The sequence below is a fragment of the Tachysurus vachellii genome, chromosome 5, assembly GCF_030014155.1.
Source record: "Tachysurus vachellii isolate PV-2020 chromosome 5, HZAU_Pvac_v1, whole genome shotgun sequence".
NCBI lineage: Eukaryota > Metazoa > Chordata > Actinopteri > Siluriformes > Bagridae > Tachysurus > Tachysurus vachellii.
Genome location: NC_083464.1, coordinates 27169848 through 27195414, shown reverse-complemented (window position 1 = coordinate 27195414; position 25567 = coordinate 27169848). Strand labels below are relative to the sequence as shown.

General features: G+C 37.8%; 3 protein-coding genes across 5 annotated transcripts; all 3 read right to left on the bottom strand.

The window, feature by feature from the left end:
* Positions 1-4233: 4233 nt before the first annotated feature.
* tyrobp (transmembrane immune signaling adaptor TYROBP) lies at positions 4234-8207 on the bottom strand. 3 transcript variants are annotated; one of them, XM_060870881.1, is made up of 6 exons: positions 7900-8207; positions 7670-7690; positions 7407-7565; positions 7254-7321; positions 7039-7104; positions 4234-4456 (listed from the first exon to the last, which is right to left on the bottom strand). In XM_060870881.1, exons 1-5 carry the CDS (start codon positions 7943-7945, stop codon positions 7048-7050), a joined length of 351 nt encoding a protein of 116 aa, XP_060726864.1. In that variant the 5' UTR covers positions 7946-8207; the 3' UTR covers positions 4234-4456; positions 7039-7047. The 3 variants fall into 3 exon arrangements, with proteins under 3 accessions (XP_060726864.1, XP_060726865.1, XP_060726863.1); XM_060870882.1 differs by having other exon boundaries at positions 4234-4440; XM_060870880.1 differs by lacking the exon at positions 4234-4456 and having other exon boundaries at positions 6716-7104.
* A 3007-nt stretch (positions 8208-11214) lies between these two features.
* Positions 11215-14086, bottom strand: hcst (hematopoietic cell signal transducer). Its single transcript, XM_060870883.1, has 5 exons — positions 14026-14086; positions 13454-13524; positions 12718-12741; positions 12463-12594; positions 11215-12363 (listed from the first exon to the last, which is right to left on the bottom strand). Exons 2-5 carry the CDS (start codon positions 13497-13499, stop codon positions 12320-12322), a joined length of 246 nt encoding a protein of 81 aa, XP_060726866.1. The 5' UTR covers positions 13500-13524; positions 14026-14086; the 3' UTR covers positions 11215-12319.
* A 3437-nt stretch (positions 14087-17523) lies between these two features.
* wu:fe05a04 (zinc finger and BTB domain-containing protein 17) lies at positions 17524-25246 on the bottom strand. Its single transcript, XM_060870879.1, has 3 exons — positions 24286-25246; positions 21392-22362; positions 17524-19084 (listed from the first exon to the last, which is right to left on the bottom strand). Exons 1-3 carry the CDS (start codon positions 24938-24940, stop codon positions 18020-18022), a joined length of 2691 nt encoding a protein of 896 aa, XP_060726862.1. The 5' UTR covers positions 24941-25246; the 3' UTR covers positions 17524-18019.
* Positions 25247-25567: the final 321 nt, after the last annotated feature.

Sequence of the window (25567 nt, the reverse complement as noted above, 5' to 3'; positions counted from 1 at the left end):
AGTACAAAAGGCTACACCAGGGGGCAGAACTTTTTCTCACAGATCCCCACAGTTATGAAACAGCCTTCCAATTAGTGTGTTTAGTCTAGCTTTTTATGTATAGCTTTTCTTAGGTAAAAGAGCAGATCTGTAAGGTTTCATGAGCATAGAATGTTTGGTGAACAGGGATGTCTGGATGCTGTCGGCTTACCCCCCTCGCACCCTCCTTAGGTTTGCAGACTGTGGAGTGGTGGGACGCTTTACATCACAGGAAGCCCTCATGTGTGTCTCACCTTCTGGCTCTAGTCTTTCAGTTATGCTGTTATAGTTAGTCTTGCAGGAGTCCCTGTCTGCACTTTGCATATAATTTACATTGTACATAACCTGATTACAATCATACCTAACAATTCTCTCTCTCTCTCTCTCTCTCTCTCTCTCTCTCTCTCTCTGTCTCTCTGTCTCTCTCTCCCTCTCTCTCTCTCTCTCTCTCTCTCTCTCTCTGTCTCTCTCTCCCTCTCCCTCTCTCTCTCTCACTCTCTCTCTCTCTCTCTCTCTCTCTCTCTCTCTGCTCCCAAGCTATATATGCCCCCCCCAACCTCCCAGTTCTCCGAGTTCCTAGTCTGATCGTCTCCTCTTACGCAGCTACTTCATCAATCCTGATGTTTTACCCCTGGTTGGAGTCTCATCGCCCGGTAGTCTCATTGGGTTTGTTGTGGATGGATACCCGGAGACTGTCATTCCTTCTTTGATCCAATGTTATGTCAGTCAGCTGTATGGTTTGGTCTTCATCAGCAATCTTTTGAAGACTTTGACAGGAAGAAATTAGTGTTGAGTCTGTGCTGAACTTATTATTAATGGTGCTTGCAAAGCAACATTATTGCTATTGTGCTGGACAAAACTTCGGCGCATAACTTGTCCCGCAGCTTTTGTCCTAGACCCATGAATGACGTGTCAAATCGACTGGCTCATTGAGGAGAGGTGTGCTATGACTTTTATAAGCGATCCGAGTACCGGTACTTCTGGTACCGGGTCTCAAAGTGGCCTTTTTCCCCATAGACTCCCATTATAAACTTTGGAGGTTTATAACTCGGCAAGCTTTCGAACTATCTACACCAAACTCGACCAGCTCCTTTAGGGTGATACTCTGAACAAACTTTTAAATTGGTGTACCGACTGGCCTTCCGGTTGTGCCGCAGCCCCGCCCCCAATATATGCAAAATCAAAAAACTTTTTACAACATGGGCATGTGACATATCAAAACACTCAGAACAACGAGGGGAACCTCCTCACATGTATTTTGATGACGTCACGTGATGTCACGTGTAGCCCCGCCCCCAAAATAAGCGAAATCAAAAAGTTAGCACAACATGGACGTCATATATTAAAACACTCAGCACGATGAGGGGGACTTGCCACGTGCAAGAACCATTCACATTTTCTTCAGGAAATGTACATTCTAGTTATTATTATTATACATTTTTTTTACTTTCTTTCTTTCTTCTGTTTCTATACTTCTGTAAAGCTGCTTTGAAACAATGGGAATTGTTAAAAGCGCTATGCAAATAAATTGAATTTGAAAATTGAATTTGAAAAGTGGAAATTTCATACGGTTAAAAACATCAATGTTCAGCAGGGTTATAAACAGTAAAAGGCTATCTTATGCATTGCTTGCCTATGGAATCTGCTTTACCTTCTTTCGTTTGAATTTTCTCTTCTTTTCTTTCTGAATTAAGGTGGCTTTTAACTCAGCAGTGCTGCAGTGCTTGATTAAGCTCTTTGTAAGCACTGCATCATTTGGTGTATGTAAACAAGTGATTTTCCTTCAAAACATGTTAACATGGTTCAGTTCTTTTTTATTTTTTCACTTCTTCATTCTCAGGGAGGGAAACACACTTTGCTTTTAATGTACGGAATATAATATTTAACAGGATGAAATATACTTGTGTCATTAATATCCCTGGTGCACCATTCATGCTTTACCCATTAATGGAAAACATTGTAACTTACTAGGCATCATTTCTCTGAGCTGTGCACTGAGACAACTCAAAAGAGCAGCTATGGATCATCTATTTTTCCTACATCTTAGTCTCCTTGCTGGTGCAGCAGAAGCAGGGCAACAGAAAACTGCACAGAAAGTTTAAACTGAACAAGTCATTGTTACTTTCACAGCATTTGGGAGACACCATTATCCAGATGAACTTACATTTATCTTATTCATACAAGTGAGCATTTAAGGGTTAAGGGCCTTTCTCAAGGGCCCAGCAGTGGCAGCTTGGTGGTCCTGAGATTCAAACTTTATGAGCAGTGGTGGATCAATAGTTGTTGAATCATAGCTGTGCTTGCACTCCAACCCTAACCTCCTAAGTTATGATAGGAAAAGAATTCTGCTGTAATGTATATGTGGCAATAATAAAGGATTTTATGCCCCCAATTTCTATTTCATTTCAACTCACTTCCATTAGGTACCACTGCCCTGGTAATTTGCTCTATGCCATGAAACAACTACTAATGACAAAGTGCATGTTCTTTATAAGCAAAAAATACACTCTTAAGTATTCGGTTTCTTAAGGTGTAATTTTTGTCAATTATAAACCTTTCACACATTCTGTTTTTGTTCATGCCGTGTCATATTTACATTTGGTTAAATATTGTACAACATACTCAACAGTCTATGTATATACGTAATGCTGAAATAGTACAAACAATTCTTCCACTAGTTCCTTATGCATTGAGGAACAGACCTCATCTGGATGTTTAGAATCATACAGTATATATGACGAAATCTCAAATTCCCACGGCCTCCAACTGAACTCATAAACATAAAACCTTCTTCCTGACCTTCTAAACCTGCAGTGGTGTTACACTGAACTTCCTATTTTTGGAAGATCTCATATTGCACAAAGCAGTAACCAGATTAGTCAACTTTATTATTATTATTATTATTATTATTATTATTATTATTATTATTATTATTATTGTTTGTTTGTTTGTTATTCAATTTTAAATCTTGTATATTTAATGTGGTAAAATAATTAATTATTAAATTTAAATATTTGTATAATTGCATTTTCTTATCATACAGCTCATAAAATATGTTTTTATGTACAGAAATGTTTTGTAGTTAACAGCATAATGTTGATGTCTGGCTCTCAGTATCAGACAAGATATTAATTTAAAAAAAATGAATGAATAAATAAATAAATAAATAAATAACCAGGTTTCTATACTGGTAACAACTGTCCAAATATCCGAACAAATGCACTTTGCAGACTTTTTATGAGTGAACTGTATGTTATTTGTTAGATAATGAGAAATGTCCAAACATTTTATAACACAGAGAGCAGGGATTTTTAGGGAGCGCATCACTTGATAGTTTACCTGAGGTGCAACTTCCATCTGTCCCAGGACATTTCTTCAGGTTGTCAACTAATTCAGTTGTTGAGAATTGAACCGGATTTTTACAGATTTCCAAGACTCGTGTCTCCCTCATGTGGTGAAATCGCCTTGTACAGTAAGTCCTGAAGTGTTGGAATCCCTCAGTTCAAATGATTGAGGTTCTTTATTCTTACATTGCAACCAGAAAATCAAATGCAAGAAAACAGACTTTTGAGGACGTTTTTTTTTATACCATATATGATACAATCAGCTACATTAATGAGAATAATGAAAACTAAGTAATGATAAATAATCAAAATATAATGAAGAAATGTTTGGTCCATATCACCTGCTAATGTGGGAGTCAAGGGTGTCAAGTCCTGTCCTAATGACTGTATACAAACAGACCATATAAACCAACCAATTTTTTGCTGTATTAATTTGTTACGTTTAAAAATGTAGCTTTCGAATCATAATTCAATTTTAAAATACTGCTCTCAAGTGATTTACATTTACATTTATGGCATTTGGCAGACACGCTTATCCAGAGCGACTTACATTTGTCTCATGTATACAGCTGAGCAATTGAGGCTTAACACAGCATGTAACACTGCTCAGTTTGACCCATCATCCCTCAGCACTCTGCTTTGTCCTGGTACCCAGCGGGTAAAACGAACGTCCCTGGCTGTCTGAATAGCTTTAGACATAGCCTGTCGTCAACTGAAGCCTGAAGACCTACCTCTTCACTAAACAAACAAAAAACAGCTACTGTTAAATAAATCCTAAACATAACAAAACAATTTATAAAGAATCGATGTGTTTTCTTACATAAATAAAACAAATAATGAAACAGTTCCTAAGCTTAGGTTACTGTTTGTGTGAAGCATCTGTTCTTCGTTTCCTCAGGGTTCTCTGGTTTCCTCCCAACTCTCAGAAACATTCTAGTAGGTTGACTGCTTTTAAACTGCACCTTGGTGTGTGAAAATATGTGTTCATTGTATGCAGCAATGAACTGGTGTCCCATTCCGAGTGTTTCTCCTCCTTGTGCCCAACATTCCTTTGATACGTTCCAGATCCACCATAACCCTGGATAGAGTAGTGACTGAAAATGAATGATTCAATGAATTTGGTGTTTTTAAACTCTGAGCTATTTAGCATGAGGATGAAGATATGTTTTGATTGAGAATATAAAGCACTTCTCAAAGAAAGGACATTATTATGTTGGCTTTGTAGAAGCCAACATTCTGTTTTCCCATTTAAGCTTAGACAAAAATTTATCAAGAGTAACTCCTCCTAGGGCTTTCGAGTCACATGCACCAAATTCGGATATGTTGTAGATGCTGGTCTGAAGTTTGTTGCTATTACTTTTATAAGCGATCTGAGTACCAGTACTTCTGGTACCGGGTCTCAAAATGGCCTTTTTCCCCATAGACTCCCATTATAATGGAGGTTTATTTGGAGGTACATTTGGAGGTTTATAACTCAGCAGGCTTTTGAACTATCTACACCAAACTCAGCCAGCTCCTTTAGGGTGATACTCTGAACAAAGTTTTATATTGGTGTACCGACTGGCCTTTCGGTTGTGCCGCAGCCCCGCCCAAAATATATGCAAAATCAAAAAACTTTTTACAACATGGACATGTGACATATCAAAACACTCAGAACAATGAGGGGAACTTCCTCACATGTATTCTGATGACGTCACGTGATGTCACGTGAAAATTAAAAATTAGCACAACATGGACTTGTGACATATCAAAACACTCAGCCCAATGTGGGGAACTTCCTCAAGAGTATTTGGATGACGTCACATGCTCGTCTCCACTACCGAGCTTTCTGTCAACTTGCTTCCAAAAGTAACACTGTCCCTTATGTCCACTCGCCTCCAAAAAGCACCAGCCTTTGGGAATACTTCCATCGTCAAAGCCAACATCAAAGTTTGTCACGACGAACTTTACAAATCTAGTTTACATTTACATTACTTCCTGTCCAGTGTCACCCAAATGAGGCTGAGGCTCCTTTCTGGGTCTATTTCATCTCAAGGTTTCTTTCTCATATCATCTATGGGACTTTTCTTTGTCACCGTCACCTCAGGCTTGTCATTAGGGATAAATAGTAACTTAATGTTTCTGTGCTAAAGCTGCTTTGAGACCATGTTTACTATTAAATTTACATTACATTTACAACATTTAACAGACACCCTTATCCAGAGTGACTTTTTTTTTATCTCATTTTATACAACTGAGCAATTGAGGGTTAAGGGCCTTGCTCAGGGGCCCAGCAGTGGCAGCTAGGTGGACGTAGGAATCGAACTCACAACCTTCTGATTGGCAGCCCAACACCTTAAACACTAGGCTACCACATCTCTAACGTGCTGTACAAATAAATCAAATTGAATTGAACTCTCAAACACACACCGAATAAGTAAATCTGCTAAACATAAACGTATTCTAAATATAAACGTAAATGTATAATGTAAAAAAACAACCCAGCAGTCGAATAGTAGCCAGACTCTTACTCGCTACGTTTCATTTCTGCTTCATGTCAATTCATTAAAAGTGAAAGAGAAAAATAGAGAAGCAACCCAACATTCTGATATATTTTTATCACCACAGCTGAGTGATACTCCAAATACTTGACATATTGTGATATAGTTTTCGATTGAGTTTCTCAATGTTTTTCTTAAAAATGTGTGCTTAGTTCAGACTAATCATTCATTTCATTTGTAAAGCTGTTTCAACAACTGATGTTCTCTCAAAACAGATTTACAGAAGTATAGAAACAGAATAAAAATGTTAAAGTTTAAAATTAAGTTGTTATTCATCCCAAACATCTATCCCTAATGATCAGGCCTGAGGTGACGGTGGCAAGGAAAAACTCCCTGAGATGATATGAGGAAGAAACCTTGAGAGGAACCAGACACAGAAGTGAACCTCATCCTCATTTAAATGACACTAGACAGGAAATAATGTCAATGTAAATAATGTCCTTTCCAAAGCAGTTTGTAGTCGAGTGAAAATGTAATAGAGTGGAATTGGGCTTAATATTTTTTGCGCTGTCACTTTTGTTTAAATTTTCTAATTTCCCTTCGCAGTTAATTTTCTTTCCTTTTTCAGGTGGCGAGCACTTTAATATTCAAGTCAAAAAAGGTACATAATCATTGAGTATAGCAAAGATACTTTGTACGGTGTGTGTAAGTGGCCGGACGTTTAGTAGTTTAGAACCTTGACTCATAAGCATGTGCAATTTTGTGTACTGTGACAAAATTGTTCTTGTTAGGGAAGTACAAGTTTAGCTCTGTGTATGATTTATCACGCTGTTTCTTTTAGAAAAATTCACACTTTGTTTTTCTTCATCTTTTGCATAGATAATTTATACAAACATTGATACACAGGTCTATACATGCGATACATATTTGGTGTTATAACACATAAAGGTTATTATTAGATGAACATAAGCATTATTAATATTAAAAAAAAAAAAAGAAAAGAAAAGCCTATAGAAGGCATCTTTAGGATGGATATCCAGGCTTTCTTGCCCAATTACACAATAGTCTCAGGGACACAGAGACAAAACATTTTCCTGTCATGGAAAGTCAAAGTTACAGACAAATTGAAAGACCAGTAATGGTCTTGTGAGTTTATAAAATGTCGTTGTTACTGTAGGTGAGAGAGATCTTTTCACCTGTAGAAATTATTTCCGATACTGGTGAAGATCACTGTATATATCTGACTGTACTCCATATAGTTCCTGTTCCAAAACAAACAAAACAAAGACATATGTTTTACATAAATGTGTATGGGATTTCATTACAAGTTTACAGTTTCCTTCTACTTACTGTAATTATTGTCATTTATCTGACTTGATTTTTATTCAATCTTTGCGTGTAGACATTTTACCTGATAGGGTGACTCTGTAATTTCCACCTCCTTTGGTCTGCTCGATGACTGCCGAAATTTGCCTTTCTCTTGCAACGAGAAGAAGCATCAAATTCGTTTAAGTTTACATCTGATTCTTTTTCTCTTAGACAAACACAAGAAACAAACACTTACCTGTCTCAATGGATTTCTTCCGTGTATGCAAGCTGTTCTTCTTTTTTTCCCATGATGCAAAACAATAGACTGAGATTACAATAAGAACTGTGAGAATTATATCACAAACAATGATACCAATAACAATCTCCATGTTTAGCTGATAGCATGTGCCACAGTCTGGAAGAGAAAAAGAGAGACAGCTCAATTTTTGTACAAAATTACGATCAGAAATAAATTACATTAGCAGGTTTCCAGCAAGCTCAATATTTATCGACTTTTACCTTGAGTTGCTGCCACATAACCTGAGAAAATAGAAACATTAGAGATCAGAAACTTGATTTTAATTAAAAAATTTCACATGCTATTTATATCCAACTGTTTATATATTTCATCACACATGAGTTTGATTATCAATCAACACTATTAGACATCCTACAAACACTTAAAGGTAAAACCCTGAAGCTATTAATAACCTGTTTTAAAAGATAAAAAAAATGACAAACAAACTCACCAATGAGTCCACTGAGAAGAGCCATGAAGTGCAGAATCCAGCCCATGATGACTACACACAAATATTTAGCCTCTGTTTAAACCGGACTTTTGTGTACAGAAGCCCACAAGGTTCTTGTAGTTAACTGAAACCTAAAGAAGGACAGTGTGGTGAGGGACTGAGTGAAGACTTGTCATCGTGATACTAGGAGGAGTCATGAGTTGTTGTTTTTTTTTGTTTTTTTTAACATGGACACTAACACATTCCTCTTTAGCCTTTCATTACAATGCAGTGCTAATCAGAAGAGAAAAAAAGTACAGGCTATAAACTCAAACACTAACTAAAAGAATTCATCGTGAGTAAGAATGAGAACATTTTTGCCAGTGTTTGACTGTATAAATTGTCAAGATTTCAATTAAAGCCTTTGTCCAAGGTGAAATCAATGGCATCTTCCCTCAAAATGAATGAAGAATGAATATTTCGAACCTATTTATAAGCTTTTCAGATGTGACTTGGCATTAAGGTGTTGTAGAAAAAGTGTTCCGTGTTTGTAGTCACCTCATTTCCGTACTCAGACCAGGCCAGATCTTTTTTCTTTCAGCCTGTGGTTTAGTTTAAGAGTTGTGGCTCTACACTTTCATATGTCAGCTATGTCTATACTGATAGGTGGTGTGGTTTATCAGTAAAAACATGCACATCCTGACATATCAGGCATTCTCACAGCCTTCGCTAACAGAGGATGCGCTTCCAAACATGATTATATTACTGTTCATGTTGCAGAAACATCAACACTACATCAGGTATTCTGTTTGAGTGAAACTGGTTATGTGGTTTTTTTCATGAAAATTAAAATTTAGTTCGGTGTAGTCAGTAAATAAAACCACAGTGAAAGAGGAAATTACAGAGGAGGTTTTAAAAAAAGGAGGTTTTCACTTTAAATTAGACACAATTTGTATGGAAGAAGAGCCACAAGATATAAAATAGATATGAAACTTTTTGAAATGTAACACAGTCCCAGTTACACAAACACAACAAATCTTTGGAGATATGATATTAATCAATTCTCTGTAACTAACACACACACACACACACACACACACACACACGCACACACGCACACACGCATACACACGCTTTTTTGATCTGTGGGGTTTTCCACCGTCAGTAGTAAAACTTGATAATTCTATACTTTTTTATTTAGATGAGAATTTCATCACAGGAATATTTGATGCTTACAAATGACCTTAAGTGAACATAGAGATAAATCCTGTGAACCTGGGCAGGCCCTCCTTTTTTAACCTGAGGGCTGACAATCCACCAAAATGACACATCTATTTACATTTTATCTATTTGAGTAGCGTCAGTGATCCACAGTCTTTACTGGCTGCTTTCTTACTTCCTACCTCACACTTCAACTTTCCACCAAATCATCTTCTCACATATTCTGCCACCGCATGCAGCTGTGATCATGTTGACCCTTTGGCATATTTTATCACAACTCATTTCTGAACATTCTCTGGCTTCTCTTTCTTTGTAAGTGTTTTTTTTTTTCTTCAGTGAGACACATGGTGTAGCTTATGCTTATCCATGTTTTTTAATCCATGTAACTAGCCCCAGTAAAACAGGGCATGGCATTGGTTACAAATTCAGACCCAAACTCCAATATTATTCCCAACATGTTCTCACCACCGTGGCCCGGGTTCGTTTCCCGGGCAGGGAACCGACCCAGCCACTGACGATTTAACTCTCAGTGACGGTCCTAAGTTGGATAAAATGGAAGGATGGTGTCAGGACCAACATCCAGCGTAAAACCTGCGAAGACTTAAACGTGGACGTGGTTTGCTGTTGCGAGCCCAAACAGGGAGCAGCTAAAGGACAACAACAATGAAAACTTTCCCAACTTTATTTCAGATTCTATAGCATTCCATTCATACATTCTTTTCAAACAGCATAATCATTTTTAAAGCACTTAATATATATGATTGATAAGGGCCCAATAGTGGCCAAGGCCCCTGTAATTCAAGTCAGTATTCTGTCTCTTTAACACAATTACATCTCAGGTACATAGAAAACAAACAATATGTCCTTTCCATCTCCAGCGCTTTTTTTAAGGTCACCCTTTAAAATCATATACATACTTTCTTGTAAAACAGAAACTAATGAGAAATTATTTCTAATAATATCACTGAACACTGACGTCTGTGGGGAATGTCGTTTCTATGATTATAATGCTCACATCCTCGCAGCTATAAATAAAATAGCTGTAGCAACTTCCACTCCATCCTTGACAAACCATGTCTTTGGGAAGTTTGCTTTGTGCACAAGGATCAATGTCACGCTGGAACAGGTTTAATCCTGAGTACCAGTGAAGTCAAATTATAATACTAAAGCATACAAAGATAGTGCACATAATTTATACTGCTTTGTTAAGCTGATATCTCGTCTAATCTGAATTACACTGCCGACTTTGCTAAATACACAGGATTTGTTAAAACAAGTGTTGTTCTGTGGTTAGTTATCAGGATGAAAGATAAAGTGACCTCTTAGCTTTAGACGGTCACCGGATGCACAGAGGCATGAACACATTTTACTAAGAACCAAAAAAAATCACAAAATTAAGCAAGTACTGATAGGATGAGAGATTAGTGAGAAGTCTCACAGTGTTATAATCAGATTAGCTTTATTTTGTTTTATCAGGGAAATAATGTACAAGATCAGTTCAACCTGCACAATATAATTTGCTTCTGTATGTACATGTTGATTGTGTGCTTTAAGATGAGTAACGAAATAAAATATAGCTATAAGCAGTTAATCCCCAACCTGTTTTAAACAGTAATTTACATTTTTCATTCAATCATCTTCTACCACTTATCCAAACTACCTCGGGTCACGGGGAGCCTGTGCCTATCTCAGGTGTCATCGGGCATCAAGGCAGGATACACTCTGGACGGAGTGCCAACCCATCGCAGGTCACACACACACTCATTCACACTCTACAGACAATTTTCCAGAGATGCCAATCAACCTACCATGCACATCTTTGGACCGGGGGAGGAAACGGGAGTACCCAGAGGAAACCCCCGAGGCTCGGGGAGAAAATGCAAACTACACACACAAGGCAGAGGCAGGAATCAAACCCCGACCCTGGAGGTGGGAGGCGAACGTGCTAACCACTAAGCCACCGTGCCCCCTCAATTTACATTTTACAAAATGTAATTCTTGCATTGTTGTTGTAATGTTACATACTTTAAACAGATACAGTGAATTTTTTGGTAAAAGATGACATTGGCTTATCACACCGTACTACGGATAAAAAAAACAGTCCAACAAACAAAATGTGATTGAAATACATTTATTCATGAGCGTAAAATGATTCACATGATGCAAATGTACAGAAGCTTTAAGTTATTTAAACTGTGTTGTTTTAAGTGATTAACACCCTGTATGAGGTGTACATAATTATCAGGTGGCATCTTTACACCAGGAAAATAGACAGGCAAACTTTGTATACTTATGTACAAAAACTTGTGGAGTAGAAAGGGTGCAAGTTGACTGCAAAAGACTGTACATTGAATAAAAAGAATCTGATAGTCTCTCCGACACCACCATATTTCAGACCTACAAGCTTCCAGGAGTGTCCAGAAGTTCAAGGTGTCAAGAGTGAAACTTGACCACCTATACATGAAGTCTGATTTCTTAAAGGTTTTACTGACAGATAAAATGAGAGAGAATTAAGATAGACCAGGTGTTTGGGCCACAGCTAGTTGGACTTTTTGATTGCCAGGTTCTAAAAAACACTTTCTTCAGCAACCTTTAAGAAAGGCCATGATCTTTATGCTTTATCACTGCTTTATCACATCTAGCACCACTGAGAGAGGACAATTAAGCTCTGGGAAAAGAGCATTTACAAAGCCGTGGTGGTTCCGTAGTTAAATAAACGTTCGTAAACAGATCAAGATTCATAAGGTTCATGACGGTTATTGAAGAGTTTTGTATAGTTTTGTATGATGCAAACTATTGTTGTTAATAAACAAACTGAAAACAAATTAGATAAATAAGATTGAAGAATAAGTGAGAATTTTTAAAAAAAAAAAAATTTTAGTTGCCTAAGAGATTCCGCTGAAATCTCTTTTCTTTCTTTATTAAACATGAGGTGTGCATTAAACATTTAGCTTAACACAGACCAATAGAATTGAATAAAATTAAGATAAAAATTCCTTTTAACTAATAATTGGGACTGAGAATCACTCAAAGCATTGGGTAACATTTAATACATATAAATAACACAAAGGCATCTAGATACTATAATTGTAGAACATTTTGCTAAACAGATTCATACAGCCCAAATAAATATCTTACGGTGTAAAAAGTAAAAGAGTGTGAACACACAAGCTGTTTTATGGCAGAGTTGATTTCAGTTCTTCATCCTCTTCAATTCCTTTTAGTTCTTGCAGTTGGCTCTGACATTCATGTAGACTTTATCAGCTGTGTAAGCATGTGTATACATGTTAACGTCACTAGAAATAGACAACATACAGAACTGGGAATACAGAACAAAATGAGAAGCAGCATGTGAGGATTTACCCTTTTCCTTTTTGATTCTGCGCTTACTAGCACAGTAATATGTAGCAGAGACAATCAGTATTGTAAGTGTGATGTCACCAATCACCACACCAGCGAGCGCTCCAGTAGCTATCCGGTAGCATGAACCCCTTTCTAGGGAAAAAAAAAGTATTAAAACATCACCTTATCTAATAAAATAAAGTGTTCAAAATGAACACTTTGCCATCGATGCTGTTGTTGGACGTTTAGTAACTTTAGTTACAAGCTAATGCTTACCTGTTTCTTCCGCACTGATCATGGCTTAAGACAGAAAGGATGGAAAGATTGTGGTTGGGAGACACAAACAAATTATGAGGTTCAGATGTAAACAGATAAAGAAAGAAAAAGGTTTCTTAATAGTCAATACAGTCAATTCTTGAGATTCAGTCCTAGGATTAGTTATTAGTGATTAGTTACTTATTAATCAATACTGGGATTACTTTTTTAGAGATCAGTGTCAGGGTTCGATTCTTAGTACAGGATAGATTTCTGAGGCTCAGGAATCAACATTTCCCCCACACACATATAGAGCTACACATGTTTATATGTATTCATATTGTCAAGGCTTTAAGTATCCAGGGTTACACACACACACACACACATGCACACACACACTGCAAACACAGTAAAATAGGTTAGTGAACTGCTTTTAAGATGAAAAGTTAGTGACATTTAACAGGAAACCCTGGATGACAAAAGAAATAAGTTTGTTTTTACTACAGCATTGTTTGTACTGTATGACTCGAGACAAATATCTATTAATGCACACAAATATACATGGTTTTAAACAACCACAATGTGACATTAATAACCTCTCTGTGCGTTATGTGGAACAAGTAACTCGGCTCATAAAGTGGAAAGAGAACGTGATGGCGCAGGAAATCAGTAGACCACACAAACACATCTCTGGTGGTCTCATTTCATATGCGAGCACAAGTACAGGCTGAGGTGTGAAGAAAAGCAATGCACTTACCTAAGAAAGAAAGGAATAGATACAAAAGAAAGGCTTGATGTGTCATTTCCTGTACTGGGTTTTTTTTTCACCTGCAAAGCAAACAACAGCTTATAAAACTTTGAAACACAACAGCCTAACGCTTATATGTCTTATATGAGTCAAACATCTTTAAACTAACAACATTACCACAATATCTTTGTGATGTTTTGATCTGATGTCATTTCTGGGATCCAGATTTGAATTCTCATGATCTAGGACATTTCAAATCACCTAAAGACACTGGTGTGTGTTTGACCCAATCTTGGTTCATGTTAGATTCAATTTCATTCAAAATATTAGTCATTCATGTGCTAGTCAATAAAAATCAGATAATTTGCTGCTATTTGTACTAAACCAGCTCGTCTTATCACTCGATCCTTCATACCCGTGTATCTACAATTCCTTAAAACCCCAGACAAAATGACGTTTGCTCCCATGATATGTTCTGTTAAGACATTTAACATTTCTCTGATAAGAAAGCTATATTTGGCTAATACTGTATAACCCTAACCTATCGCGCGGCTGCCAGTGACAAAATAAATAACGCTTACCGAAAAGAGGAACTCTTTGTTTAAAGATCAGTCAGCACGATGAGAAGCAGCAGTTCTGCAAGATACTGTTGGAGGAGGGTGTTAATATATGGAACAACCCTGCGAAACATTTTCATTACTGATCATCTTAAGTTCAAAGGAAATTCCCCTAATTTCAGATGCAGTTATTATTGTGCAGTCAGTTATTATGAAACAATTTGATTAAATAAAATAATCACAGGCACATGATGGTGAGCGGTTCATGCAAATTTGTCTAGTTTCTTTAAAGTAAATGAAAGTAAATGAAATAAAATGATATGATTCATTTCAGTACATTATTCCTGCTGCTTTACCTTACTTTATCTCTCACTCCCTGTTTTCAGTTCTCTGACTTTTTCTATTCTCTTTTCTTGCCTTATGAGAAATTAAGACGAATTAACGAAGGATTTTTACCGTTGTATATTAAATCACATCCAAAAGCACATACAACGTTAAACAAAAGGTTATATAGTGATGTACATTTGCTGTCAATATAGACGTGTCGATATATTCGGTAAAGTGGTTAAGTTAATAATCTACTGAAAATATCTAGAATAATCTATTAAATAAAATATTTTTTTTTAGATTAAAAGAGTATTTTCAATATGCAAGTACAAAGTATGCAAGTACAAAGTAAATCAGGGCAGATCCACAATCTCTGTCTTGTAAACTCAATATACATATTTTGTTACATCCTTAAACTGTGATCATATATATATATACATATATATATAAATAAAATTATAATAAAATCACAAAACACCTTCATTTGTAGTAAAACATGGAGCCGATTATCAAAGGATGTTAAATAAAAACAAGAAGAAGATCTAAAATATCTTTTAACACTAGAAACTTTTGTTTTTTTTTTTAACTTTTTTTTATCATCACTATGCTAATAATATAAAAAATAATTCGAAAAGTCTAGTTTGTACTTTCACATAGTAAGTTATTAGTGTTTATTCACATTGGTTATTAATGTCACAGCTTAAAACCATTTTCCTTGCTAAAGGTTTCAGCAGAAAGTCTGTCATAGTTCTTTTCCATTGTAATTTAAATGTTCTGAACTATTCAGATGTTCCATTCGACCGCCGCGAGCAAGTTTTGCAGAGCATGCATGCAGAATATATGGTTATGAATGAGTAGGGATTTTTCCATCACTACATATTTCAGAATAAACCATAGAAAAACAGTTTAGACGTTGAGAAGTGTGCTCACTAAACATACTAACTTTTTTACAACGACATAGATTTAATGAATATTCTTATCGAGCAGTTACGCCAAAAATAAAAAATAACCGCTCACCTCTCTTTTGTGTGTCCAGTAGACCATCTGTTCTCCTTTTTTAGATCTGATCTCACAAAACTAGACAGAAACTAGTCTTTCTTCTGAAGTAGAAAGTACATTGAGTACAAACTGAAAGTTGTTCTGAAACATTAGCCCCCAAGAGTTTATCCCACTCAGACAGAGACGTTTGGAAGCAGAACCAGGATTTGAGGGAAGCCTAACCCCTGTGATATTGTCATCAGAAATCACTGCTCTGATCAAGTCGCTGCCCCATGAGCAATGTTGCAGGCTCCACAGGACTCTTTAGTGTTTAGAGTACAACTTCTAAGAACCCAAGCTCATGACCATCCATTCAGTTCTTGCACAAGACCTATTTAGTTTCCGAGTCAATGATCCAGGCTGGAAGTATTTAAAGGTACTACACAGGCTGGACTTTTGAGCACATACAGTAACCTAGGTAGGTTCCTCAGGGTTGAGCTACACATCAGATCGATGATAGAATGGTGGTTGGTCTCCTACTAGGATGTTTATTCGCCAACACCAAAGAAAGGTCAATAGCTGCAGGGCTCTTCTAACTTGGACCGTAGTCAATATTACTTATTACTTCTATTGCTCAAAGCCTCACATGAGGTCTGACATTTACAACAGTACATAACCATATCTACAATATACGGCCACTTGTCTCAAAATTGTCTTTTCTGCTAGACGCACACTATCCAATTTATTAGAGACTTATCTTTTATCAATGAATTATCCAAGCAGCCAATCACGCAGCAGCAGCACAAGGCATATGAACAAGCTGATACAGATCAAGAGCTCTGGTAAACGTTCACATTAAACATCAGTACGTTATCTCTGTGACATTCCCATGGCATGGTTGCTGCTGACAGATAAGCTGAGTCAAGTATTTCAGAAACTCCTGGAAGTTTCACAAACAGCTGTGAATGTCTTTAGAGTTTACGATGAACAGAAAGAAAATCAAAACATCCAGTGAGCCGCAACGCTGTGGTCGGAAATGCCTCGTTGACGGATTGAGTGAAACTCGATTTGAAAAACATTGACAGACATCATCACACTCACAGCTTGTGTTATGCACTGGTTTGTCACGAACCTGGACAACATAGTAGCAACTTACTGGTTCATAATAAGATTTCATACATTTGGAAATGGCCAAAAGTTTGAGAACAGCCAAACAGAGCAGTCAGTTTGGCTCTCTAGGCTCCCAGCCATTGTTAGCTGTAGAATCGTCAAGCTGGGGATCTCAGGAAAACAGGGTGAAAAGATTTCTGTTGTCTGGAAAACTCTGAGTCTCGTATAAACAGACATACGTCCAAATACCAACTCAAGATAGTCCCCCTTTGTTGCTATAATAACCTCCACTCTTGGAGGTGGAGAATGACTGTGGTGATTTGTGATTCTACATGAGCTTTAGTGAGATCAGACACTGATGTTGGGGTGAAGTCAGTGTTCCAGTTCATCCCAAAGGTGTTACAGTGAAGAGAAATCGTAACGCAAAAGACACTCTATACAACTCTGTGTGAAGAGTTTATCGTAAGGACACACATGGGTAAGAATTTTATGTCTCCACATGAATTTGGCCATATATATATATATATATATATATATATATATATATATATATATATATATATATATATGTATATATATACACACAGTACTGTGCAAAAGTTTTAGGCAGGTGTGAAAAAATGCTGTAAACAAAGAATGTGTTCAATGGAAGTGTTAAACATTTATTTTCATAAATGAACAAAAGAGAAATCTAAATCAAATCAAATCAAGGAACTCAAGTCAAGGATGTAGGCTTTCTCACATCCTTCTGTCTCTTCATGTAATCCCAGACACACTCGATGATGTTGAGATCAGGGCTCTGTGGGGGTCGTGCCATCACTTCATGCTGGTTTGAAGGCAAAAGGTAGTGACACCAAATATTGATTTGATTTAGATATTTCTTTTGTTTGTTCACTTTGCAAATTTTGTAAATTGACAGAAATAAACACTCATTATTTATATTTCTGAAAGCATTCTTTGTTTACAGCATTTTTTCACACCTGCCTAAAACTTTTGCACAGTACTGTGTGTGTTTATATATATTATATACACACACACACACACCACTACAGAAAAAAAAAGAGGGCAAAACTAGAATATTTGACTGCATTTTTATTTCTGCTCCCAAACAGAAGATCCAAATCATAACTGAAACCATAAACCTCTAATCATAAACTCCACCCTTGCTTGTGTTGATATACTGAAAAAAACCCCCCAAAAGGTTAAAAGAAAATTAAACAGAAAATCAGTTCATTTTGGTTTGAATCTGCAGATAATTATCTATTTAATGGAAGATAGATGACTTATTGAATACAATGTCCTGATCTTCGTACCCAGCAACATTAAGGAAAATAGTTTTATTTGTGCAAATCACCTGCATAGTCAGTAAACAGTTCTATAATATTCAGTGTTTGATTCATTTGAATATGAATACACACAGCCTATTATTGTTTTCTCCAGAAATAGTGGATTTAATAGAAAGGTTTCCTGTGTTTTAAATTAAAAGGAAGGCAGAATGGAAGGAAGGAAGATTCTGAAAGCTTTTCAGTGTCATCTACGTTTATAAAAAATGTTACAGTAAAATGAACTCGTACCATTTAATAATGTTTACAAAATCCAGGGCTTAGGATGTGGTGAGAACATTGGAGACTGAATGCTTCATGGTGTGTTGGACCAAGTCTTTTTCTAAAATCAGCTTCCCACAAGTTTCACACTGTACGACATCTGATTCGTCACCTAACTCCATGGCTGCGATGTCCAGGTCCGAGTTTTCCTCGTCAGAGTTATTGTCTGTATTTTGTACACAGTTTTCTGATGATAACTCGGTCGACGCTTTTGGGATTTGATCCTCTTCAGGCTGCCTTTTTAGGGGTAAACTCTCACACATATCTGCTGAAGAATCAAAGTCAGGACACTGAGGCTCGGTGTTTACGGCACCGAGAATCTCTCTCCCTGTTTTTGTTGTTAATTCGCAATCGCTGCTCTGTTCAAGTGAAGTGTTCCTGGTTTCCAGACTCGACCTTTTCTGCGTTCCGTCATCTGCCGCCATCCCGGCGCTCTCTGAGCTTGATAGAGTTTCTTTTTTCTGATCACCAGTTTTCTTCAGGATGTTTAAGATTTGTAGGATCTCCAAGTTTGACAAAACTCTCTTTTTCTGCATGGAGACGGAGTCGGCGGCAGTCGCTTGTTTACTTTCCTCTCTCACTACGTATATTTTAGTGACTGGTCCAGATGCGCTTGGACCCTGTAATAGCGTCCATCCTGTTTTTGTGTTCTTCATGGATATCAGAATGTTTGAAGCAGGCTTAAGGCTAGTCAGGTCTTTCACCACTGCTGTTTTCACAGACTCTTTATGTACAGAGCTGTTATTAGATTGTAATGGAATATGAATGACCGGTGGAGCTGAAACACATTTCTTTGAGACATCTGATGTAAGCTTTGCAGGATTGGGGATGCTGTTGGATGCGGATGTGGAGGGAACGGGCAAAAGCATAAACAGGGGTAAAGAAGAAAGAGGCTTTTTATTCACACTGACTGTGGTCAGACTGTCAGCAGGATTTGTTTGGCTGCTTACTACCGTGGGTGGATGTGATGGCGCATGCTTCGGCAGAATTTGAACTTCTTTGCTTTTTGCACTGGTGACAACATCCTTCTTCGTTGAATTTGGCTTCTGTTTCTTTACGGCAATCTGTAAACACAGTGTTATAAAGGTGTGTTTAGTTGTAGAGTGCATTTTGTCAATGATTACACATGACATCTGGGATCAGAAATAAAATTTGTGTTACATTTACAGCATTTGGCAGACACTCTTATGCATGCTTCCATATCTGCTCATATATTGATAGCTCCTCATATTATTTTCATGAAGTGAAACCAGCACGTTGCTTCTATCTGTAACATTTATACAGCTATTGGGTATGAAAGCGGTTGGTTGACGGCTGTTTGGCATTTTTCTTTTTTTTGATCTTTTTATACATATTAAACATGGGGTCTGGTTGTCAGGCTGCTGTTTCTTGGTGGTTGTAACTAATCAAAAGCTAATTTTTGATACTGCTGACAAAACCAGTGTACTTTTGATGGGGAAAGTACTCTTGAAGGCCTTCCTCATCAAAGATATTTATAGTACAAAAGCAGAACACAAAAAAATCTTTCACAACTTTAATCAACGTATCAGTGTAATATAGATGAGCTCAAACGTCACCCGAATCCACTGCTTCAAATAAATTTAAAGTAACCGTAATTTTGTCTAAATAAGATCTCCTCACCCGATCGTCACATTACAGTCATACTAATTCTTAGTTTTCAGCATGATGATGTGGTCAATGGATGGTTCTTTAACAGCACATTCAGTAAAGTTAGAGTGATCTGCACCAGACATAATACACTGGACGGATGCTGCATTTAAATGTTAGTTAATTGATTAATTAATGAAATCAAAAGGTTCTTCTTTGGCCAGATTAAGCTAGATTTTATTAATAGCATAAACACAGGTTTTACTCCCTTTCAGACTTTCTATCAACGTTTAGAACCTTCGTTTCCTATATTTATGCTTCTTCTCTATTATTACTATGCACCAACACACCAAGACAACTTCCTGTACATGTAAACCCTGCAATACCTGTAATAAACCTGATTCTGAACTTCCCGAACAGGCGAGTTATTTTTCCCAATAACTTGTTGCTTATAGGCTACAGAACACACCATATATTTACAGCCCTACGACAAAAACGGTTTCAATTTAGCCTAAACGGCAACTATGTTAATGGCCTTGTCTTATTTGGCGGAAACAGAATAGCATCGACTGTGTCGGGATTCCGTCGTGTCTCTAAATCACGGCCTGCTGCTCTAAAGGCGCGTTCGCTCGCACGGCTTGTTGCAGGAATGCACAAGATTCTCCTAGCAAGCCGCTGCAGGTGTGGGAATCGATCTTGTCTCTTCCGGAAAGAAAGCAACTTTTCTGCTGATCTTTAGAGTACGTAGTAGATGAGTCATTACTGACTCATCAATAATTTTTTATTCGCAGTGCCAGTGAGTATAACTACTCATTTGATCAGAATGACTACAATCGTGTGCAGAGTCGACATGTAACATGTAAATGTGACACACGTCAACTTTATCAGCTCATCGTTCAGACAAGATGGACCATAACAATCTGACCTGAACACTGGACACCTCATTAACTCTAAAACATGGCAGATTATCATTTCTTGTTAATTTACTATCTACAAAAAGTAAATCTAATATGGATGAACATTTGGATCATCTGCATTTCAAATGAAATCTTATAACCTGAGGTTGCCTTACAAGACAACCTTTACACTAATGAGTAGTGGATACTAGACCATTTCCGATGATTGTTTATTTAGCAATATGCATATTAACCATGCAGATGAGGCTGGCATTAGGTCCCAGGTGAATCACGCCTACTCCCTAAATCCTGCTTACTCAGGAAAATAAACAGGAGAGCCGTCGATGTCTATCAATCTGCAGAGTTTTTACAAAAAAACAGGAGGGAAGGAAATAACATTGTGAAGGATTATTAGTGTTGTGGGCAGCAGGAACTGTTCTGTAAAGGAAATAATCTATCTGTAAAGATGTTTGCATGTTAACTGGGAATTGAGTCCGAATCGTTTCGCTCGTCATCCGAGCGGCTTCTTGTCTGCTTCTGCTGAAATGTTTGGAGCTAACAGAAAGCAGTCCAGTTGATTTGTCTCGTCTCCCAGATTAGCGCACCAGGAAGACTCTTGATATTGTGTTTCTGCCACATGAGCAGTAGATTAAGAAATATACCGCTTTACTTTAAATTATACAAATGTAACAGACACATTTCAATTAGATTTAGAAATGAAACTGCTGAAATACGCTAAATAAAATAATGACGATAAATATGATAGATCAAGATTATACTAATGTAAAATCAATTATTTAAACATTCCAATAAAATAAAATGTGCAATATATATACACACACATTAATATTGTAGAAATGTAATTACCTCTGCTGCATTCACAAGGCCACAGGTTTTAAGGTGACTGTCATAAGCCTGTTGATGACAGAAGCCCAGGCCGCACTCTTTACAGAGACATGGCCGCTGAGCCACATGGCCGCCCATGTGCGACATGAGCATGATGGAGGAGCGGAAACCCATCCCGCACTCTGAGCACCTCATGACCCTCTGATGTGTCCCGGCGTGCTTCTTTAGTTCCTCTGAACTGTCGAAGACTTGCCCGCACTCCATACAGCGGATGTCTTGATTTGTCTTGGTGCTGAGAGCCGTTTGATGACCCCAGCAACCTGTGTCCTTCTTGTGCTTCAGGAAGTCCTCTTGACTCTGAAAGGTGACGAGACATGCGACGCATTGCAAGTGCTCCGGTTTGCACTCGTGCTTCAAGTACAGAGATGCCAAACGGAAGTGCCGCTTGCATCGTATGCACGTGTAGGGCAAAAGGCCCAGGTGATGAAAGCTGTGGCGCAGGAGGACGCCTTTTGTCGAGAAGGCCAGGCCGCAGTCGGTACAGAGGAATACACCTTTATTGTGTCGCTTGAGATGGTACAGCATGGAGCTGTGATGGCGGAAGCTGTGTTCGCACTTTGGGCACGGGAAACGTTTCGCGCGCTGCTGGTGTGTGTGCACGTGCCTCTTGCACTCTGCCATGCTGGTGAAAATGCGCTTGCAGAGATCACACTGATAGAACTTTTCTTCAAAATGGTTTGTGTCCAGATGCTGCTGCAGGTCGTCCTGTGTCGCAAACTGGGCTGTGCAAATGACACACTGGATAACGGACGCTTGCGCGTGCGAGCGCAGGTGCTTACGATAGTTGACTAAATGGCAGAACTGCTTGCCACATTCAGCACAGCGGTAGAGACGCACACCGTTATGCACGTGCATATGCTCGTGTAGGAGGAAAGATGTGGGAAATGTGAGACTGCACACTTGGCAGAGATGCTCTTCTGAACTATTTGCATCTGCGGAGAAATAACAGCGAGCGTTTTTATGTTTCGGTTTCGTACAATGTGCTGCGTAACAACATTAGTAAACAATCAGACAGTAATATTACCCAAATAAGAGACTATGTGACGTGTGTATCGTTTGAGTTGTTTAGCTCAGGCTGTACATTGCAGACAGCTGGTCCAATCCAAAAAAATGGTAAAGCCAGCGTAAAAACAGCTTAGCCTAAGCATTTTTTAATCACTTCTGTTTCTTTATGTATTTTAATAGATTTGGTACAGGAGGGAGTTTGCTTTATTTATTTATTTATTTTTGTTTGTTTATTTATTTTTTAACTTTTTTAGTAACAGTGGATTTGCATGTCAGTCATATAAATATTGAGAATAATAATAATAATAATAATAATAATAATAATAATAATAATAATACGTACATTTAAAAATCACCCCACGTTACAAATGCAGGCCATAAAATGGCTGTATACGTCTGCGCACACATTTACTAATACAATATATTAAGCACATTAATACAGCCATCAGAATTTTTGGGTCAGAATCTACCAACTTGGAAATGTTATTCCATTCTTCCTGGCTAAAGTATTACAGACCTGTGGAACAGTTAGGGATGTCCTACAGTCATTCCCCAGGTTGTTTAGGTAGGGTTTAGATCTGAGCTCTGACTGGGCCACACCACAACACTGATCCCTTAATCCTGAACAGTGTGGGTTTGGTGTTGTTTGTGTGATAAACAACGCCCTACAACGTTCTACCTTGGTCTCATCATCTCATCTATCATTTCCATGTGGAAATGCAAGCAGAGAGACATTTGTAAGTGGTATAAAAGCGGTTGCTAAATGAATAAATTTAAAATGATCTTTCCACCATATTCCACGGCCCAGAAATGAAGAATATTAGAGATTGTCGTGACATGCAGGGAGAGACCGCTACTTAGACCAGACACACATTCCTGCACCTCCTTTAGTTTTGTTATAGATCTTTTTTTTTTTTTTACGAGATCAATCTTGTTCTTGTTAATGTCACTGTGATGCTCCATTTTCTCTCTCATGTTTTTGATGGCCTTCACATTGTTCCTCTCTATACAAGTAATGCTTAGGAAATTCTTTGCACCCCTGTCCTGACTGATACGTCTGCAGAAAGGGATCCTCTTCATAAGCTGTAAGCTCTTTCCAAAAACGTTTGGCTTATAGAAATCTGGATGTAACCAGGACAATAAAAAGAATCCTACAGAAACTTTATTTGGGATTAATCAGAATTACTTCAATCATTGATGTCAACCAGATAATCGTTACTTCTGGGCATGAGTGTGAATATGACCGGGCAATTACTAAAATATTTCTAATTGGTTTTCACTTGAATGCTGTTGGTTACTGTAAAGCATAAAAGGTAGAAAAAGGTCTAACGAGAATTATCTTGGTTTTCGTTTTGTTTGCGTCACAAAAACCCTGCAGTTTTATTGGGGGTCTGTAGACCTTCTGTAGGTAACGTAGGTAATGTAAACAACGCGATGTGTGATCACAGATTGGTCTGACGCAGTGTACCAGAGCATTCAACCTCAACAAGCATCTAAACAAAGCCACATTTCAGCTACTGTCATGGACCTGCTAGTATTATTATTATTCTAATCATTATTATTAATATCAAGTTAATACATTTACTCAGTCCTACTTAAACAGGACACATTTCTGCCATTTTTTAAAATACCTTTTTTTTAATGTTTTATATCTTACATATTAAATTATTCACAGATTTGACCTTATGATCAAATTCGGTTGCCGAATTCCCTGTTAGTTCAAATTAGGGCTGTCAGTAAACGCAGCTAATGAGTTTAAAAGTATTTCACAATGTAATATATTGTGTGTCTATGTACAGATCATCTACACTGTACGTTCAAACGCTGTCTATTATAACACACCCACGTACCTGAAGACAAATCATCATCGCATTCCTCCTCATCCGTCAAGTTGTTCTCGTCATCGTCTTCTTCGTCAGCATCATCTTCGTCATCCTCCTCCTCCTCCTCTTCATTTTCTTCTTCTTCTACTTCTTCTTCTCCGGAAACATCAGAAACACTCTCAAGCATCCTCTGAGCTCCTCTTTTCTCATTTTTCCTTTGGTGTGTGTGCGTTTTTTTCTTTTTATCCTCCTTAACTTGCTCGTCTGTGTTTTCGTCGTACCACGAACGCTTTCTTCGTTTCTCTCTTTTTTCACAAACAGTTTTGCTGCTTTCGCCTGTTCTGGTTTCTGTGGAATCGACATGAACTAAACTGGCATCATGTTTGGGGATATGAGGAACAGACTGGGAAGAGACACCAGGAGCAGGATGAGCCTCATCTGGCTCTTCATCCGGTTCCTCATCAGGTTCCTCAGCCGGTTCCTCATCCACAAGGATTTCCACTGGCATTGGACACGCCGTTGCTGGTGGTGGTGCTGTTAAGGATGAAGATGATGAAGATGATGATGAAGCATATTCCAGGTCTGAAGTCTGGTGCGTGTCTTTCTGTTTTAAAACCTGAAAATCCCAGCTAGAGAAGCCCAGCTCTGTTAGCTGGATGTCAATAGTAAACTCTGAAGACATGTCTGGAGAAATACAAAAGGAACACACTGACTTTTTTTTTTTTTTAAAGATGATTAGTAACTGTGGGATTTATCGAGTTACCAAAACAAAGCAGTTTTAGCATTTCTGCTACACCTGCACGCGCATCTCACTTCTCTGCTTTCACCGTCACAAACGACCCGTTCAGTAGAAGTCCGACATTTCATTTAACCAAGGTGAAGAACTATTTACAAGTAAATAAAATAAAACCCAGAAAACCCTTAAATAAAAGATAAAAGGTGATGTATCTGTGTGTGCTCGAGATCCTTCCTCCTCCCTTCTTCTATTTCTTCCTTGACGTCTTTGGAGGTTAGTAGACCAGACTAAGGTGTAGCAGCGCCACCTACTGGACTGGAGTAAGGAGCCCATTAAAAATACAACCAAACACACAAAACTCAATATTCTAAAATATCATATATATATATTATTTAATTTGGAACTGGTGTGTATTTTCACATTAATACCTAACTATGTTCGACTGGAACATATCCGTTAGCTATTCAGAGCGGTGGAATATACGACTGAATTATTGGTCTAATTGTGCTGGCTTAGTCTCGCTGAGAGAAGGCATCACGTCACCGGCCTCAGCTGGGGTTCAGGAGTATGTTC